The sequence below is a fragment of the Stegostoma tigrinum genome, chromosome 5, assembly GCF_030684315.1.
Source record: "Stegostoma tigrinum isolate sSteTig4 chromosome 5, sSteTig4.hap1, whole genome shotgun sequence".
NCBI lineage: Eukaryota > Metazoa > Chordata > Chondrichthyes > Orectolobiformes > Stegostomatidae > Stegostoma > Stegostoma tigrinum.
In genome coordinates this window covers 46,905,881-46,926,931 of record NC_081358.1, presented here as the reverse complement: position 1 = coordinate 46,926,931, position 21,051 = coordinate 46,905,881, and the positions used below count along the sequence as shown (strand labels likewise).

General features: G+C 41.6%; 1 protein-coding gene across 1 annotated transcript in view; it reads right to left on the bottom strand.

Annotated features, from left to right (window-relative positions):
- LOC125451991 (uncharacterized) overlaps positions 1-21,051 on the bottom strand; it is a 112,922-nt gene that overhangs the window by 14,381 nt on the left and 77,490 nt on the right. The window contains exons 12-16 of the mRNA XM_048529837.2: positions 19,195-19,258; positions 17,825-17,898; positions 7,607-7,705; positions 6,638-6,739; positions 2,004-2,074 (exon numbers count right to left, since the gene is read on the bottom strand). Coding sequence (XP_048385794.2) covers positions 2,004-2,074; positions 6,638-6,739; positions 7,607-7,705; positions 17,825-17,898; positions 19,195-19,258 — 410 coding nt within the window. The remainder of the gene's footprint in view (positions 1-2,003; positions 2,075-6,637; positions 6,740-7,606; positions 7,706-17,824; positions 17,899-19,194; positions 19,259-21,051) is intronic.

Here is a 21,051-nt window from a genome sequence, read left to right as displayed (position 1 = left end):
CAGGTGAACTCCTATCTGATATGGAAGGCTTGTTTCGGGCCTTAAATGGAGGTGAGGGGGGAGGTGTAGAGGCAGGTGTAGCACTTCCTGCTGTTTCAGGGAAAGGTGCTGGTGGTGGTGCGGTCATTAGGGAATGTGGAGTGGACGCAAGAGTCGTGCAGTGAGCGGACCCTATGAAAGGCAGATGGGGGGGGGGGGGGGAGAATATCTCTTTGGTTGTGGGGTTGGATTGTAGGTGGCAGAAGTGGCGAAGAATGATAGAGGTTGGCAGGGTGATATGTAAGGACAAGAGGAATTCTGTCTTTATTTTTGTTGGGAGGAGGGTACATAAAGGCAGAAGTGTGGGAAATGAAAGAGATGCGGTTGAGAGCATTTCTGATCCCCAAAGGGGGACAAGTTATAGTCCCTGAAATAGGAGGACATCTGGGATATGTGGGAGTGGAATGCCCCATCTTGGGAGCAGATGCGGCGGAGGCAGAGGAAATGGGAGTACAGGATCGCATTCTTACAGGAGGGTGGGTGAGAGGAGGTATAGTCTAAGTGACTGTGGGAGTCAGTGATGAAATAGATGCTAGTTTTGAGGCGGTCACCAGAGATGGAGATGGGGGGGATTCAGAAAGGAGAGGGAGGTATCAGAGATGGTCCAGAAGAACTTGAGATTGTGGTGAAAGTTGTTAGTAAAGCTGATGAACTGTTCAAGCTCCTCTTGAGAGCATGAGTCAGCGCCGATACAGTCATCGATGTAGTGCAGAAAGAGGTGGGGGCTAGTGCCAGTTTAACAGCGGAAAAGAGACTGTTCCACATATCCTACGAAGAAGCAAGCATAGCTTGGGCCCATGTTGGTGTCCATGGCCACCCCCTTAGTCTGTAGGAAATGAAAGGAGTTGAAGCAGAAGTTGTCAGGATAAGGGCGAGTTTGGTTAAGTGGATGAGGGTGTCTATGGAGAGGGATTGGTTGGGCCTGTGGGAGAGGAAGAAGTGACGGCTTTTAGGCCATCTGCATGGGGAATGCAAGTGTACAGGGATTGGATGTCCACAGTGAAGATGAGGTGTTGGGTATCAGGAAATTGGAAGTCTTGGAGGAGGTGGAGGCCATGAATGGTGTCCCAAGCGTAGGCTGGGAGTTCCTGGACCAGGGGGAGAAAAGCAAAGAGGAGTTCAGTATGACAGGAGCAGGCAGAGACATTGGGTCAGCTGGGGCAGTCAGGTTTGTGGATTTTGAAAAGGAGATAGAACCAGGCGGTTCGGGTTTGGAGAATGATGAGGTTGGAAGCTGTGGGTGGGAGGTCACCTAAGGTGATGGTTTATAAATGAGGGTTTGGTGCTCAGGGATGGGGTCAAAACTGAGGGAGCAGCAGCAGGAGGTCTCAGAGAGGTGGTGCTGGACCTCGGCAACGTAAAGTGTGCCAGATCACCATCACCACCACATGCCTGAAGGAGGGTCTCGACCTGAAACTTCAGCTTTCCTGCTACTCTGCTGCAGCCTGGCCTGCTGTGTTCCTCCATCTCTATACTGTGTTGTTTCTGACTCCAGCATCTGCAGTTCTTGATACCTCTAGCAATCAGCAAAGCTAGTTTAATGTTAACTAGTAGAATGCAACTCAGAAGAAACCATGATCAACCCATACAGTGTTCTAGTGAGACCACATTTTGTGTATTGTGCCAGTTCTCCTTGCTGAAAAAGAGAGAGACACTTATGTATTGGAAGCCTTAAATACCAGGAGACTGGTCCTGTAGTATAAAACCCTAACCCCAATTTAAAGACAGAAAGATGTGGCCCCAAATTCTAATCAAACAAATTAAAAATTATGATTTGCTGATTTAAGAGAAGGAAGGGATAATAATTTTGATTTACTCAAAATCACAATTTTGTCCTGTAACTATCAATTCATTATTACAGCAAATTTGGAAAACATGAATAGCTAAAATCTAAAGACTTAGAAGTTTAAGTTTTATTTTACTTTAATACTGCTTTGGGCTCAGTTATACATAACATTTATTACCTCAGAATCTGCAAATTAAACATTCGGAGTCTCTGGTCGGCAAACTGGACAATTTTGTTCAATCCATCAACCTAGGAAAAATGAAAATTCACCAAGGAGAAGATGTTTGTAAACAATGAAATGCAAGTCTAATCAATGAAAAATTAAAATTACAATTGAAAAATATAGATGATCAATTTTGCATCTTAACTGATGAAATACTTCCTTCCTAGTGCAATGGAATTATTTTGAGTCAAACTTAAAGGGGAGGAATCAAAGGCACATATTTAGAATGTTATACACCTGATGAGATTTTTCTGGCAGGTACAAGGATAGCAACAACTGCAAACTAAGAAATTTGCTTGGAGAAATCATGAGGGTGGGAGTGTGTTGGACAGTGGCTGAAAATGACTGAAACATGTCAGGACTGCGAAGAAGAGGGCCTCCACCAGGTCCTGACACAAAATAGTGACTTTCCTGCTCCTCTGATGCTGTCTAACCTATTGTGCCCTTCCAGCTCCAAATTTTTTCATAGCTTTCAATTGAGGGGTGAAAGATATAGGACAGATGTCAGAGGTAGTTTCTTTACTCAGAGTAGTAAAGGAATGGAACGCTTTGCCTGCAAATGGTAGTACATTCGCCAACTTTAGGTACATTTAAGTCGTCATTGGACAAGCATATGGACGTACATGGAATAGTGTAGGTTAGATGGGCTTCAGATCGGTATGACAGGTCGGCACAACATCAAGGGCCGAAAGGCCTGTACTGTGCTGCAATATTCTATAATTTTATCAATTCTGACTTCCAGCACCTGCAGTCCTTGCTATTTCCTAGGCATGGGAAGCAAACTGAATGGGGTCTGAAAGTGGTTGTACTCCCAAAAATGCTGAGTGACATATCCCCAGACCCCAGAGTTTTTTTTCACTAACAAACTTTCTGTGGCAATGATCTGGATGTCTGGAAGAAACTGATATTGGACCTTTGCAGAGGTGAAATTGTTGCCTGCCGTGGAGAGAAACTTGAAAATATCAAAACTGAGACTTTAAAATATTTGCCATCAGCTTTCCAACTAAAGAGTTTTGAGGAGATCTTGGAGGCAAGAGGCCTAGAAGCAGATTCTTAAACTGTCATCTTGCAATGTATCTCCCACCCCACATTGGCTACGTGTCTAAACAGGGATGACATTGATGAGGACACCTTGCTGTGATTCTAGATACTCCAATGAGTCAGAACCGGAGGCCACTGACTCAGTGGACAAGATTTTAGCTCCTTCAAAATCTATGTAGCACAGTTAAAAATGGACAAAAATGGTGCTGAAATCAAGAGGTGAAGTGACACCAATCAAGGCAGCAATGACCATTAAGTAAGCCAAGTAAAACTGAAGTTGTATCTAAGCCACAGCAAGATGACTGTAGTTATTGAAGGCCTATCATTCAGAATATCCTTCGCTTTTAGAAACAGTCCTTGTCTCATTTCAAAAATACAGAATAAAAAGATACACCTTTTTCAGTCACACATCATAAAGGGTGACATGGTGGCTCGGTGTTTAGCACTATTGCCTCACAGCGCCAGGGACTCGAGTTCGAGTCCAACCATGGGCAGCTATCTGTGTGGAGTTTGCACATTCTCCCCGTGTCTGCATGGGTCCCCTCTGGGTGCTCTGGTTTCCTCCCACACAGTCCAAAGATGTGCAAATTAGATGGGCTGGTCATGCTAAATTGCCACTGGAGATCAGCACCTAATCTGAAGTTTTGCTCTTCTTAAACTGAGAATCTGACCATTTTTCTTCTGATCTGTCTACTAATCTGAGCAAACCCTGGGTAGGTTCCATTTTGACAAAACTAATTACATCAGAAGAGTGTAATAAATTATATTTTGATTACCTAAAACAATGTTTTGGGAAGTTAGGAGACTTAAGTAATAACAAGCTTTCAAAGTAAAAGGACAATTTTTCTGATTTCTCTTTTACAGTCGATTTTCCTCGATATTGAAGTATTATCGGCAGAGTTGTCAGGAGTTTACTGCAGCGAGTTGGTATTTTGAATAGGACGTTAATATCAAACATCACCTGCTTCCAAAATATATCAGATTCCATTGAAAGTGGAACAGGTAGCAAAAACACCATCCCAAAGAAGATACTTGCACAAACAACAGCAAAACCCAAGCGGTCAGAAATTTTATTTATCATCAGTATTGCTGAACAAAAGACAAATTCTCTTTTAAAGTTTTTTGTCTTGCAATCATGAGACATTTAGCAAAAATACAAATTAAGGGGATATGCAACATGTATACCTCATGATCAGTTTAAAGTCCATTTGCCAACAATAGAGGCAGTCAATGGTGAATGCACACATTAATGCTGATTGACTGTTAACAGCCAGGCTCATTTAAATTGGAAATTAGACAGGTCGGCCAATTTTGAAACAGCGAATGACTGTCAACCTATTTTATAAAGTTGAAATATGTGCAGTTTATTCAACATTTTCTATCCGTCTGCAAATTCACAGCCCTACCTGCATAGATTCTTGTACAAAGGAAGTACGTCACATTACAAGCCCAGTTGACAGTTCTAAATTGGTTCTCATGGCATTTCCTTGCACATTAGACTATCCAGAAAACATCTCAATCTCAATTGTTAGACACTGTTGTGAGTTTTGAAAATATGGACTAGTTTGGGACAGTTAGTAGTTGTTGCAAACTGCCAAGAGGATATGCCGTATGATTCAATCTGCCAGTTTTTGGAAATATGACCTACGTACAAATTCTTTGCAAAATAAGGCTGATGCACTTCCATCCATCTTTAGTTTCATGTTCCACGAGGACAACCATCTCAAATTCCTCCAAATGGCCTCAGCATCACAGTAGCTAGTTTTCAACCAATTCAACTCATTCTGTGATATCAAGTAATGGCCGAAGGTACTGATACTGTAAAGTATGAGCCCTGACAATATTCCAGCATTAGTCCTGAAGATTTGTGCTCTAGGGGGCTACATCCCTAGCCACTGGCCTAGCCAATGACACCCTCATCCTATGAATGAATAAAAAAAAACTAGTATCTACCAACGTGGAAAACAACCAGAGATGCCCTGTCCATGAAATGTAGGAAAATTTCAACTTGGCCAATTACCACCTACTCAGTCTACTCTCAAACAGCAAAGTGATGGAAGAGACAGTGTTAGCAAGTAGCCCTTGCCCAGCAAACCTGCTCACTGATGCACAGTGAGCTCCATTGTGCATTGGTACACTGAAGAGGTACAACGGGTTGCAGCTGCTGTTTTTCCAAAAATGAATTTTAGTTGCAACTTTGTAGAATGCGCCAGGTTTTCCACTAGCTGGAGAGAAAACCACACAAAATATCATTGAAGTCCCTTCTCATGTACTCTCACATACGATTTTGGAATAACATCAGAAGAATCCTCATCTATAGCGCTCTTCAAATCTCATTCTATTTTTGAGTGTTTACAGGACATTTTTGAGTCACACCCTTAATAGGTAGCATGCTGCAAATTAAACCCCGCTAGGCTCAGAGTTGTCAAAAAAGTTGAAGACTGTAAAGATTCCTCCATTTACCTGATTTTCATAGCCAGGTTTCTGCACTTAGCCAATAATTATTATTTGTTAGAAGTAATTAGACTGTAACTACAGATAAAGAATTACAACGCATCAGCATATAACTCTACTCATTAAAACTAATTCATTCATAAAATTCCTTTACACACATACAAAATGGATTATGGAACTGAGGGAAGAACTGGACACAGCAGTCCTGTGGTTCCTGTTCAAAGCTCGCTAAGATGATCCTCATCAATCTTGCGCTAGTCAGAATGTTACTTCTTATCTATCCTGCTTTGGATGCTTCCACTGGTTTGCAGGAGGATGGCTGGTTCAGTTCGGCAACTATATATTTCTCAATTAGAAGGTGGAGTTTAAGTAGCTGCTGAAAGAAAGAGAAGCTCTTTTTTTCTTCAGTTTTAGAAGTGGCTTACTGCAGAGCAAGGGGAGAGTTCCTCACTGATAAAGGCCTTCTCAGCATCTTGTTCCCACTCCTCAAGTAGTTCAGTTACCCGAGAACCAGTCACAGGATGTTGGAAGGCAGAGGCCTTCCATTTGTGGACTAGTGAACAGTTATCAATGATATGCAGCTTCTTGTTGCCAACCAAAGCTCCAGCTGTACACAATCCCTGCCTCCAGTTCATCTGTAAAAACTGTAATAAACCACAGCTGTACAAAGTGTTCATAATAAATATCAGAGTACTTCATTTCAAACTACACTGCAATCCTCAGTTTTTAAAACAGTTCTTTCATTTTAAACTACAATTTAAAACCACAGAAATAAAAAGCCATTGTTTTTGCATTTGCTTTAACACTCCTAGTGCAAATCCCAGGTTGCTAACAGAACAAACCAGGAGTTCAAATGTTCCTCCAAATTTCTTACATGCTTTTAATATGTGAAGTTTCATCAGAATGCTAAAAAGCAATTTTGTTCTCAGAGAAAAAAAAACTAAAAAAAAATATTATATTTCAGTATTGTTGTTGTTTCGGAGGTGTATCTTTACACAAGGTGAAGTAAGCCTAACACTGTTCTATTGCTGAAAAAAAAAAGCAATTAGGAACACAGAATTAAATATTTATGTAACTTTCACAATACAGAGTACCTTGTATTGGAGCTCATTCACACAACCCTGGAGCCTTATATTTTCAGTTGCAAGCAATTTGAAATCAGACGATTTCCCTTGGTTATATTTCAACTTTGCTGCCTGAAAATGAGTTTCATTATTAAATTTACTCAATATTGACAGCAATTGAAGATGCATTATGATCATTAACTATTATGGGTAATAATGCATGCAGTAAATATTCTAGGAACTGTGCTAACTCAATAATCAATAAAAATCTGTTGCAGAAGTAAACTCTAGAATTTTCAACTTTATAGGGAAGATGAAAAACTTTTAGATGCATTTTCCTCCACTATTCTTAACAAGACAGAAGTAGAACTGAGTATGAAACTCTTCACTTTATCAGTTTGTGCTAACAGGAATAAAGTCAAAATATTACTTTATTTCTTCTGTGCTTTATGAACTACATGAAGTTGTATTACAACTCTGTGCTATATTTAAGTTGAATTTAAGGAACAACTGCATGCTGGATTTTTAAAAATATATTTTGTACAACAATATAGCTCATACGTATTTGCTCTACTGTTGGGTAAATTTGTCCTTGTGGATAGTCCACTGCACTGTTCGCAGACATCTGTCTCGGGAGCAAAAGAAAAGTAAGTCGCAACCATAAGGAAATACATTTCAGCACAGAAATGAAGACAGAACTGTACCATCTGATAGGACTGGAAATTAAGTATGATAAATGGAACATTTTAGCAGGCTGATGTGTGCACAAAATTATTTTATCTAAATTCTCAAAACAGGTTTACACAATAGGGTGATTTATATACTAGAAATTGCCTAAGGTGCTGCATTATGTTACATTTGTAGTTAAGAAAGGGAAAGAGTATTGTCAACATATTACAACCATACGTTCAAAATTGTGTCAAATTTTCTGCGCGTAAAATATTTTCTTTGGAAAGAAAGAAGGGAGGTGTCGAAAGCCAATATTAATCTGTTTATCACCTTGTCCTGCTTTTGTTTACATGTAGCAGCTTTAGTCTGGTGGTATTCTTCAGTACATTTATTGCTCTGTCCCAAGTTAGGTTTGTGTGCATTCACATCCTGTAAAATATCAATTATGCACCCAAGTTAATTCAGGAAATAAATCGTGACCAATTATGATTGTTTCGAAGCAGATATAACAGATACTGGAAAGATGAGAGGTAGGCTCATTTAGTACACCTTTCTGAGCTCTTGGCTCAAATATCCATTTCTTCTCACTATACTTTGTAAAGCCTTAGGTTTCTTGTTTCCTGCAGCTGGCCACCACTTCCTAATTCCTAAATCTCAGGTTAGCACATTGTCCTTTCCACGTCACCATATAACTAAGGCAAATACTAATCAATCCTTCCTAATGGCACTATGGGTCCACCTACACCAAATGGATTGCAGCGATTCAAGGTGGTAACTCTTCCCTACCTTCTCACTGGCCACGAGGAATAGGTAACAAATGCTGGCCCAGCCAACAATATCCACATCCCATGAGAGGATCGAAAATAAATCTTGTATCAAATAATCCAGGGCTGTATTGCAACTCTTTGCAAAGAAAGAGATAACACAGTGTGGAACATTGCAGGCCAGGCAGTATCAGAGGAGCAGGAAGTTGATGTTTTGGGTCAGGACCCCTCTTCAGGAATGGGCCATTTCGGCCATTTCTGAAGAAGGGTTCCAACCTGACACATCAACTTTCCTAGATTACAAAGTGTGGGGCTGGATGAACACAGCAGGCCAAGCAGCATCTCAGGAGCACAAAAGCTGACGTTTTGGGCCTAGACCCTTCATCAGAAAAGGGGGAGGGGGAGAGGGTTCTGAAATAAATAGGGAGAGGGGGGAGGCAGATTGAAGCGGGATAGAGGAGAAGATAGCTGGAGAGGAGACAGACAAGTTAAGGGTTGGGGATGGAACCTGTACAGGTGAGTGTAGGCGGGGAGGTAGGGAGGGGATAGATCAGTCCAGGGTGGATGGACAGGTTGGGGTGGGAGGGTGGGAGAATGAGGTTAGTAGGTAGGAAATGGAGGTGCGGCTTGAGGAGGCATTAGCTGAGAGGAAGAACAGGGTAGGGAGGTGGGGATGAGGTGGGCTGGTTTTGGGATGCAGTGGGGGGAGGGGAGATTTTGAAGCTGGCGAAATTCACATTGATACCATTGGGCTGCAGGGTTCCCAAGCGGAATATGAGTTGCTGTTCCTGCAACCTTCAGGTGGCATCGCTGTGGCACTGCGAGAGGCCCAGGATGAACATGTCGCCTAAGGAATGGGAGGGGGAGTTGAAATGGTTCGCGACTGGGACGTGCAGTTGTTTATTGTGAACCGGAGTGTAGGTGTTCTGCAAAGCGGTCCCCAAGCCTCCGCTTGGTTTCCCCAATGTATAGGAGGCCACAACGGGGACAGCGGATGCAGTATACCACATTGGTGGATGTGCAGGTGAGCATCTGCTTGATGAATGTTCCTGCTCCTCTGATGCTGCCTGGCCTGCTGTGTTCCTCCAGCTCCACACTGTTGTCTCTGACTCCAGCATCTGCAGTTCTTGCTAACTCTTTGCAAAGAAAAATGTTTTTTCCCCATTAAGCATGGACCATAGGCTACACCAGCTTTACATCACTTGATTCTAACATTTTGTCTCGTCAATTAAAGGCCTGCATGGGCTATGAGATGTAGACAGCCACTGTAAAATGGTACTAGCTTTCTAGGGTTAAAGGTGCCCTTCATGGAAGAGTTATAGGAATGAAGGGAATGTAAAATGTGATCTGGAGGAATATGTCTGGAGATACCACCATCCTCAGTGATGTCAGACAAGCCCCTAGCTAGGACTTCTTGACTGTTTAATAACAGCTACAGGTTCGTCTATGACTGTGCATGTCACCTACAGCAGTGCTTAGTAATGAATCAACTTGTGCTGCAAATGAAACAGAAGTGTGTCAATGAATGAGGGGTTCCATCTATAGCTTTGATGGTCGAGTAGCTGGCATTTTCAGTATCTTGAAAGAAGTGGTGTCAGATTTGTGCCATTGCTATAAATGACAGGATGATGTGAATGATAAATATGGCATATTATTCACAATTCATAAAGATTGTTAATAATGGGTATTCAGCAGTGACTGAGGCTGGTGGTTCAGCTCTTTTTAAACTCATGCACTGGGTGCCACAGTGGCTCAGTGTTCAACACTGCTGCCTCACAGCACTAGAAACCAAGTCTGATTCCAGCCTTGTGTGACTGTGTGTTGAATGTGCACATTCTGTCCCTGTCTGCGTGTTTTCCGTCGGGTGCTCCAGTTTTTTTCCCCCACAGTTCAAAGATGTGCAGGTTAGGTAGATTGGCCACACTAAACTGTCCTGTGGTGCCCAAGGTTGTGCAGGTTAAATGAATTAGCCGTGGTGAACATGGGGCTGCAGGGAAACGGTGGGGAGAGCTGCATCTGAGTGGGATGCTCTTTGGAGGGTTGGTGCAGACTTGATGGGCCAAATGTCCTCTTTCTACACTGTAGGAATTCTATAATGTGGGTGTCATTGACTGGGTTAGCATTTATTGTCCAGTTAATTGGTAGTATCTGGTCTTTTAAGATAAATTTACTAATCTTGACCAGCCATAAGGTTATTAAACTTGTGAAACTGCAGCATAATCCTTAGGCTGGAGATCTGACATTTATCACCATAACTATCTGGTCTCACCACTTCTGTGCAGTTTGGCTGGTGGCTATCCTCTAGTACCATGTGCACAGATTACATCTCTCCTCCTCTCCAACACACCCAATGTGGGACAGGAATAGCTTCAGAAGCACACACTAATCTGTCGCACAGTAACTCATTCTTCATTCTGTCCAGCATAGCCTTTCCACAAATGGCTGTAGAACATAGAACATTACAACGCAGTACAGGCCCTTTGGGCCTTGACGTTGCACCGACCTGTGAAACCAATCTGATGCCCATCTAACCTACACTATTCCATTATCATCTATGTGCTTATCCAATGACCATTTAAATGCCCTCAATTTGGCAAGTCTACGACTGTTGCAGGCAGGGCATTCCAAGCCCTTACTACTCTGAGTAAATAACCTACATCTGACATCTGTCCTACATCTATCACACCTCAATTTAAAGCCATGTCCCCTCGTACCAGTCATCACCATCCGAGGAAAATGCTCTCACTGTCCATCCTATCTAATTCTCTGATCATCTTGCATGTTTCGATTAAGTCACCTCTTAACCTTCTTCTCTCTAACGAAAACAGCCTCAAGTCTCTCAGCCTTTCCTCATCAGACCTTCCCTCCATACCAGGCAACATCCTGGTAAATCTCCTTTGCACCCTTCCACATCCTTCCTATAATGCAGCGACTAGAACAGAATACTCCAAGTGCGGCCGCACCAGAATTTTGTACAGCTGCAACATGACCTCATCGCTCCGAAACTCAATCCCTCTCCCAATAAAACCTAACACACCGTACGCCTTCTTAACAACCCTATCAACCTGGGTGGCAACTTTTAGGGATCTATGTACATGGACACAGATCTCTCTGCTCATCCACACTACCAAGAATCTTACCATTAGCCTAGTACACTGTATTCCTGTTACTCCTTCCCAAACTGAACTACCCTGAATTATGCAGCCACCCAAAAGCACATTTAGCACTGGCTACATGCAGAAATTATGCAAATTAGCAGGGAGCCCAGAATTGGCTTGTATTGGAAGCAACAGGCAATCATGCATCACAATTCCCACACCTCCATAGAATTCCCACACCCCTTTGATGGTGTTATCAACTTTTAACCCAGCGTTTCTTTAGCAGGCAGCTTAAAGTAAGAAGGGAAATTAACTTTATGATATGGCTTAGTCATAAGTGGGATGGCACAGCCTGATGAATTTTGTGACAAAGGAACAGCTAGCAAAGAAGCAGCGCTCCAAAAGTTTTGGTTTCAAATAAACTTGCTGGGCTATACCCTGGTGTCATGTGATGTCTGACCAGACGAGGGACCGGATCAATATGTACCAATTCTGAAACTCGTTGGTACAACAATTTAGTCTTTGTAAGCAGAAAGGAACAAATTAATTTGTGATAAACACTGAACAGGATCGTTATTTCTGCATTTTCCAATATGTTGTAGGGCATCCAGAATTGAATATGGTGTGGTGCAGCCATGTTTTCATTTTGAAAGAACTTAACTCCATCAATCAGGAGGCACCGTATCGAGTCTGGTGTCCCATTGCCAAGAAGGGAAAAGTGAAGCACCATTATCACCATTATCTATTCCTTTTGTAATTTTAAAGGCCAAAAGGTCATAGAAAGCTGTACAGCATGGAAACACACCCTTCAGTCCAACTCATCCATGCTGACCAGATATCCAGGATAAATCGAGTCCCATTTGCCAGCATTTGGCCCATATCCCACTAAGCCCTTCCCATTCATATGCCTCTCCAGGTGGCTTTTAAATGTTGTAATTGTACCAGCCTTCACCACTTTTTTTGGCAGCTCATCCCATACACGCACCACCCTCTGCATGAAAATGATGCCCCTTGGGGCCCTTTTAAATCTTTCCCCTCTCACTGTAAACCTATACCTTTCAGTTTTGGAGTTTCCCACCCCAGGGAAAAGACCTTGTGAGGTCTTGTGATAATCCTCATGATTTTACACAAATCCATAACGTCACCCCTCAGCACCAGGAAAAATAGCCCCAACCTATTCAGCCTGTCCCTACAGATCAAACCCTCCAAACCTGGCAAAATCCTTGTAAGTCTTTTCTGATCCCTTTCAAGTTTCACAACATCCTTCCTATAGCAGGTAGACCAGAACTGCACACAGAACTCTGGACAGCGCCAACATGACTTCCCACCTCCTGTACTCAAAGCACGGACCAATAAACAGATTATTTTCCCTGGAGCATCGGAGACCGAGGGGTGACCTTATAGCAGTTTATAAAATCATGAGGAGCATGGATAAGGTGAATAGGCAAGGTATTTTCCCCACGGTGGGGAATCCAAAACTAGGGAGCACAGATTTAAGGCAAGAGGGGGAAGATATAAAAAAAGAGTCCTAAAGGGCAACTTGTTCACAGAGGGTGGTGTGTGTATGGAGTGAGCTGCCAGAGGAAATGGCACAGGCTGATCCAATTACAACATGTAAAAGGCATCTGGATGGGTACAAGAGGAAGGAAGGGTTTAGAGTGATTTGGGCTAAATGCTGGCAAACGGGACTAGATTTATATCAGAAATCTGGTCAGTTGGACTGAAGGGTCTATTTCTCTCTTGTATATCTCTATGGCTATATACTAAACACCTTCTTCGCTATCCTATCTGGCTTTTCCTTACCACCTTTCTTAAATAGTGGCACCACCTTAGTCAACCTCAGCTGTGGCTATCAGTGATATTTTGTAAAGTTACAATAGGGTGTCGAGTGGGATCTTTTTTGATTATACGTTGTATTCAGATATGTCTCTTGATTAAACTTGAAAAATATAAAACATAGGTAACTACATTAGTCTAGAGCAGTGTTTTTTACAGCAGTAAGGCTGTACTGTTTTCTGGGTCTGCACACAGTTAAGGTGGAAAGATGGCCTTTAATAGAGTAACATGCTCTTCCTGTTGGATGTTGGAGGCTAGGGAGAGTTTCCATGTTATTGCTGCTTATGTCTGCAGTGTGTGTGTTTAGTTGTGTATCCTAGCAGATTGCATGGATCAGTTGGAGCTGCAGTTATATGCAATAAGGAATTTACAGAAGCTAGGGGGTGTAGCTGTATGAAGGGAGAAAATTCACAGATACAGTCAGTTAGAAAGGTTACCACCAGGAAAGGTAGTAGAGGGTGGCAGTTCATGCAGGAGTCTCTCATCTCAAAACAAATAAGTTCATCCTTCAGTCTTTTTTTTAAGAACAAGAACCTAAACCTATTCTAGCTCTTAGCAGCAATCTTATTGTCGTTTAATGAAGTTTGGAAATAAATCCCTAACCTCTCCTCCAGACCAGAATGCTATGTAGTTCAGGAAAGGGAGAAAGCTTCCATTCAATTTCCTGACGTTAATTGGGCAGTACCAGCATTAGAATGATCTCATTTCCCTGGGCCGGCTAATTTAAAAAGACCAACTGTCAGGAATGAAATACGCATCTGTTTTAATGATCAGCCCCTTTCATTATGGGAAGTCCTTTGAAAAACAGTTTTAGGTTGGAATTGGAGAACAATAGACTTGGATAGAACATTATGTTCTCAGTTCCACAGTTTGGAACCAGAGGTCCAAGACAGACAAATGTTGTATTATTCTTACCATCTAAAACAGACTGATAGAGGTTCCAGAAAGTCCTCTGGGTAATGCCTTAGGTCCAGACATCTTTAACAGCTTCAATGTCCATTAGAAATAGGCGACAAATGCTGGAATATTGAGAAATCTTGGGCCTGGGATATTGTAAGCAAATTTCTTCAGCTCTATCACAAGTAAACTACCAGCTGGCAGTTTCTTTTCATCTCCCTTTCTCTCACCAATCTTTACTACCAAGAGCACTAACTTGTACATTATACTAGGATAGTAATTCATACCGAAAAATGTCTCCGTTGCATATTTATTGATCTATTATTCTGCAGTTAGTTTCACTTTACCAACCTTCCACACCCCAAAAAGAAAATTAAACAACGTTTCACATCATAAAGTTTCAACATTAAGTTGTAAAAACAGAATATTTCAGCAACAGTAATTACAAAGCTACAGTCTTCTACTGCATCTACATCTGCTTACAGTCTGCCTCTGATCGTTTGGTCCTCTGCAAGCAGTAAGGACAGCTGCTTTTTCTTATCTCTATGTGAACATTAATAGGTTTTGAGCTAAACCTCATTTGCATGACAATCAGATATCATGAACTTATCTCAAGGCAGAACTAGGAGGAGATCACATGTTGCACAGTACTGTTCCATTTTACCTTGAATTAAAGGAAACCATTTTACACAATACATCTTACATTCAACATAGCTTGTATTTTATGTAGCCCAATGTGCAGTGGTGATACTGGCAATCTTCCACCTTCAAACAATACCTCAAGAAGCATCAGCAAACTGAAGTTTCACCAAAACTGCTGCTCCATTGTGACGATGATTTGGGGCGTCATTTCTTTCGACCAAAAATGCATTTTCTTAAAATGCTGCGAGATATTAGCAAGTTTTGAGAAGATTTGTAGCTCAGGTTGAGGATCTGGATGTGAGTTTGCTCGCTGAGCTGGAAGGTTAGTTTTCAGACATTTTGTCACCATTCTAGGTAGCATCAGTGAGCCTCCGGTGAAGCGCTGGTGTTATGTCCCGCTTTCTATTTATATGTTTAGGTTTCCTTGGGTTGGTGATGTCATTTTCTGCATTGGTGATGTCATTTCCTGTTCTTTTTCTCAGGGGATGGTAGATTGGCTCCAAATCAACGTGTTTGTTGATGGAGTTCCGGTTGGAATGCCATGCTTCTAGGAATTCTCGTGCGTGTCTCTGTTTGGCTTGTCCTAGGATGGATGTGTTGTCCCAATCAAAGTGGTGTCCTTCCTCATCTGTATGTAAGGTTACGAGTGATAGTGGGTCATGTCTATCACTCGTATCCTTACATACAGATGAGGAAGGACACCACTTTGATTGGGACAACACATCCATCCTAGGACAAGCCAAACAGAGACACGCACGAGAATTCCTAGAAGCATGGCATTCCAACCGGAACTCCATCAACAAACACGTTGATTTGGAGCCAATCTACCATCCCCTGAGAAAAAGAACAGGAAATGACATCACCAATGCAGAAAATGACATCACCAACCCAAGGAAACCTAACCAGATAAATAGAAAGCGGGACATGACACCAGTGCTTTGTTGGAGGCTCACTGATGTTACCTAGAATGGTGATGAAACATCTGAAAACTAACCTTCCAGCTCAGTGAGCAAACTCACATCCAGCTGTGAGATATATTAAATATTGTAAGCTTACTATGTATTAGGATAATGGACCTGATTAAGGTAGGTCATGCAGGCTCAGGAATGTAAAACTTTGCTGGACACGGCAAGAAAAATTTGTTACCCTCTAGCCCTTGTCATTGAAAATCTGTGTGGTTTACAAGCACTAGGGAAATCTTAAGTCCTGTATTGAGTTATGTGAAGGATAATTTCTTTCATTAAAGACAACATCTACTTTATAGAGCACAGAGAAGGTATATGTACACCCATAGGAGTAACCCTTCTTACTCAGTATGAGATTATGAGAGTAAATTAGGTCAGAATACAAAAACAGGCAGCAAAAGTTTCCATAAATATGTAAATTGTAAAAGAGTGGCGAAGGTAAACATTGGTCCTTTGGTGGAGGAGAAGGTCAATTTAATAACTGGGAATGAGGAAGTAGCTGAGGCATTAAACAGTTATTTTGTGTCAGTCTTCACAGTGGAAGGCACAAATAACATGCCAAAAACTGATAGCAGCAAGGTTATAGCTGGTGAGGACCCAGAAACTATGTTATCACTAAGGAGGCAGTGATGGGCAAGTTAATGGGGCTAAAGGTAGACAAGTCTCCTGGCCCTGAGGAAATGCATCCCAGGGTCCTAAAACAGGTGATGGGGGAAACAGCAAATGCAATAATAATTATTTACCAAAATTCACTGGACTCTAGGGTGGTTCCCACAGGTTGGAAAACAGCCAATGTGATGCCACTATTTAAAAAAGGAAGTAGACAAAAAACAGCTAACTTTAGGCCAGTTAGCTTAACTTTGGTAGTGGGAAAAATGCTTGAATCTATCATTAAGGAAGAAATAGTAAGACATCTGGATATAAATTCTCCCATTGGGAGCACCCAGCCTGAGTGAAAGGGTAGGTCATGTTGAGTTAATTCGGTGGAATTCCTTGACGGCATTACTTGCATGGTGGACAACGGGGAACCTGTGGATGTGGTGCATCTGGATTTCCAGAAGGCATTTGACAAGGTGCCACACCAAAGGCTGTTACATGAGACGAAGTTGCACGGTATTACAGGTAACATATTGGCATGGAGAGAAGATTGGTTGACTTGTAGAAAACAAAGAGTAGGGGTAAATGGGTGTTTTTCTGGTTGACTGTCAGTAGCTCGTGGCCTCAGGGATCAGTGTTGGGATTGCAATTGTTTACAATTTACATAGAAGATTTGGAGTTGGGGACTAAGTGTGGTGTGTCAAAATTTTCAGATGACACTAAGAGGAGTGGTAGAGCAAAGTGTGCAGAAGACACTGAATGTCTGCAGAGGGATATAGATAGTCTGAGTGAGCGGGCAAAGGTCTGGCAGATGGAGTAAAATGCTGATAAGTGTGAGGTCATCCACTTTGGAAGGAATAACTGCAAAATAGAGTATGTTTTAAATAATAAAAAATTGCAGCACGCTGCTGTGCAGAGGGACTTGACGTCCTCGTGCATGAATTGCTAAAAGTAGGATTACAGCAGGTAATTAAAAAGGCAAATGGAATTTTGTCTGTCATTACCAGAGGGATGGAGTTTAAAAACAGGGAGGCTACGCTGCAGCTGTACAGGGTCCTGGTGAGGCCACACTTGGAGTACTGTGTGCAGTTTTGGTCTCCTTACTTGAGAAGAGATAGACTAGCACTGGAGGGGGTGCAGAGGAGATTCACTCGGTTGATTCCAGAGTTGAGAAGTTTGGATTATGAGGAAAGACTGAGTAGCCTGGGATTATACTCATTAGAACTCAAGAATGAGGGGAGATCTTGTAGAAACATAGATTATGAAGGAAATAGATAAGGTGGAGGCAGGGAGGTTGTTTCTGCTAGCAGGTGAAACTAGGACTAGAGGACATTGCTTCAAAACAAAGGGAAGCAGATGTAGGGCTGAGGTCAGGAGGAACTTCTTCACCCAAAGGGTTGTGAATCTGAGAAATTCCCTGCCCAGTGAAGCGGTTGAAGCTACCTTGCTGAATGTTTAAGGTAAGGCTGGATAAATTTTTGAAAAGTAAAGGAGCTAAGGGTTATGGTGAGTGGTCAGGTAAGTGCAGCTGAGTCTCAAAAAGATCAGCCATGATCTTATTAAATGGTGGGGCAGGCTCGAGGGGCCGGATGGCCTACTCCTGCTCCTAGTTCTTATGTACTTCATTATTCAGGTTCTTTGGTAAATAATGCAAAGCAATAAACTCATCATTAAAATAAACAATTACAGTTAAAGCAAATCCATAAGGAAAAAAGGTTGTACTTATTAATTAAGTACTTTTTATCTGACCTCATCTTCAATGCCAATCCCTGCCTCTTTATCCAAGATATCTTCTTTGGGGACAGATTTGGTAATGTTGCTATCTATGAATCAATACAGAAAACAATGATTTTGGATTTCTATTGCTACTGGCTTCATTTTAAACTACACTTGGTGGATTTCAGCTCCCCATAACAGGTAGAAGAGAAACATTGGGCTTGGTGCACAAGTAAACCATTCAGCCCTTTGAACTTGTTCCACCATTTGATAGGATTAGGGTTTATCTGATTGTGACCCTAACTCCATGCTCCTTTCTGCTCCCCTCAGAGTCTTTGACTCCCTTTTCTATCAACATCTATCTAACTCGGGCTTATGAAGGGTTCACAGGCTAAACAGGGGCAGGGGTAAGTTAAAGTTTGTAAAATCTGAAACCCAAGCTGGCTGAAACATACCCCCTTTCTAATTTAATGGAGGGAGATTGAGGTTGGACCAACTGGTTCTTCAGAAATGGCCCCATTATTTAAAGTAAGCTAACAAGGCTGTATGGCTCAATATTTTTAGACACTGTAATCGTAAGCTCGTTTTTGAGCGCTCAGGAAATCTGGCAGCTGAAGGGAGACAAGAACAAGTCAAAAACACTTACGTGCTTTTCCAGCACTGCTAGTGATTCCCACTGCAGCTCTCTAACTAATCCTACTTATCTCTTGAAGCCCTCTGCCTAAATCTACAAGCTGACCTTGCTACAATGTTAAAGTTCCCCAACCCACAGTCTCCCCTCACTGACCTATAATCTTTTCAAACTACTCCACCAACATCACTCCCACTCCACCATCACCTCTCAAAACAATCGCTCCCTCCTGCATCTCCGCCATTCAACTCCCTCTCCTCCCATCAGACCTCCAGCCTCTCTTACTGGCTGGTTGTCACATAAGAAACAGAGAAATAAAGCACAAATGAAGTTACAGCATTAAATTTAGCTGAATTTCTACATTTCTCACATTTATGAACAGTATATCTCCACTGTCATAAATATTCAGCTCTCTGTAATATTCTGAAACAATTCAACACAGTTCTGGTTTCAGCATCTGGAAGCTCTATCAAACACTTATTATGCAAGTGTATCTCTAAATATAAAATAATATATTGATTATCTGCAGTAATGCAAATCGGTTTCAACCATTATATTTGCATATTCCTGACAGTTTTGTCGAAATTATTCCTAAATTCTTCAACTGGCCTGTTGATGACTATCATACATTAAAGGCTACTTGGCTCAGGGCTCGCTCAAGTTTCCCCACATTCACTCTATGAAATCTCTTAATAATCTTCGTGGCCTTTGCTTATATAAATATCAGAAAAATCTAGCTCAGTTCCATCAAACTCTACTCATCTGTTCTTACCACAATAACTGGCATTGCAATCTGTTTCATCCTTTTCGCCATTGTAGTTCACTTCCACATCATCCTGAAATCAAAGTTAAACAGAATGGGATCAATATGCCAAAAGATAATTCTGCAAAGCTTCAAAATATCTAATTCATCGCAGTCAAAGTCCCAGAAATAAACCTGCTGCACAGTTAAAGAGAAAATTATTCCGATTAATTTTCTCTTTATTTCCCAAAATAAGTGCAAACAGGGTGACACAGGGCAGTGAGGTTAGTGGCTATTGTTTAATTTTATTTGAGCTCAGTCTATTACTTACCGTGTGTAGTTCCAGTCCATGTTGAAGGTGAAGCCCGAGACCAAAATAGGGAGGAGTTTCACTTATGAACTGTGGACAGTATTGTCTTTTGTGAAAATTTCTTGGCACATCAATGTGTAGGGTGTCAACAGAAAAACTATCTCCAGAAACTGAGGCAAAAAAGAAAGATAGAAAAGGCACTGGCAGTTCACAGAAAAGTTGCTTTCAAAGAGATCCAGACTGGAATAGCAGGAGGACTCAATAGTAAGGCTACAGGCAGAAAGAAAAAAACTGCACCAGATCTTCCTGGAATGGCACATCTCACATTATCCTCGTAAATTAAGCTTCTTGCCTCAAATTTTTAAACTCAGTTATTTCTCACTGAGACTTGCAGGGAGTGACAGCTTAGAATGGTATATTGAGGGTAACATGTTTTTGGGAACTCAGTGAATGGTTGGACCTACAGTGTTCCTCCTTGACTGATGAGACTTAAAGTCTAAGAAAGAAATAGCAGATATTACAGTTAAGTGGAAGATTAGAGTCGGACCAGATCAGAAAGAGAAATATAGAGAGTTCACCAAAGAATGGAATTTAAAAAGAAAATAAACAGAAGGGGAAAATAAGAAGAATTTTTGTTTTGAGAAAGCTGACATTTTTAAAAAATCTTAGATTAATTAATGAATAAGAGTCCATAGCGTAAGTTGTTCAATTTCTGGGCTAGAGACACCGATTAGCACCCACGAATAATAATCAAATCATTGTATGTGGTTGTTAACACTAGTGAGTTTAATAGACAACTGATGTGCAAATGCAGCAAGTTCTTCAAATTAAGAAAGATGCTAAAGGTAAATGTCATTTGTGTGACATGTAAATCAATTAGCAAGCTCTGGAAATTTGCAGCTCACACATATTACCTAATTCTCTGAATTTGTTAATTAACTTGAATGTAAATAATGGTGTTAATTGTTAACACATCTTCACTTTCCAAGCTAGACCTAACCTTGCATTTAAACATCAGCTTCTCAGGTACAGGAAAAGAATTAAGCCAATTGGCCCATTGAGTCTGCTCCACCATTCAATCATAGCTGATACGTTTCTCAATCTCATAACCCTTCATCCCCTTACTAATCACAAACCTATCAATCTCTGTTTTAAATATACAGAATAACTTTGCATCCACAGCCCTCTGTGGCAATGAGTTTCACGAAGATGCTACCATCTGGCTGAAGAAACTCCTCTTCATCTCGGTTCTAAAGGGTTTTCCCTTCGCTCTAATGCTGTGCTCTCAGTCCTAGTCACACTCACGAGTGAAAACATCATCTCCACATCCACGATAATATGAGATAACAAGGTGTTGAGCTGGATGAACACAGCAGGCCAAGCAGCATCTCAGGAGCAGGAAAGCTGACGTTTCGGGCCTAGACCCTCCTTCAGAAATGGGGAAGGGCAAGAGGGTTCTGAAATAAATAGGGAGAGAGGGGGAGGTGGGTAGAAGATGATAGAGGAGAAGATAGATGGAGAGGAGACAGACAAATTAAAGAGGCAGGGGTGGAGCCAGTAAAAGTGAGTGTAGGTGG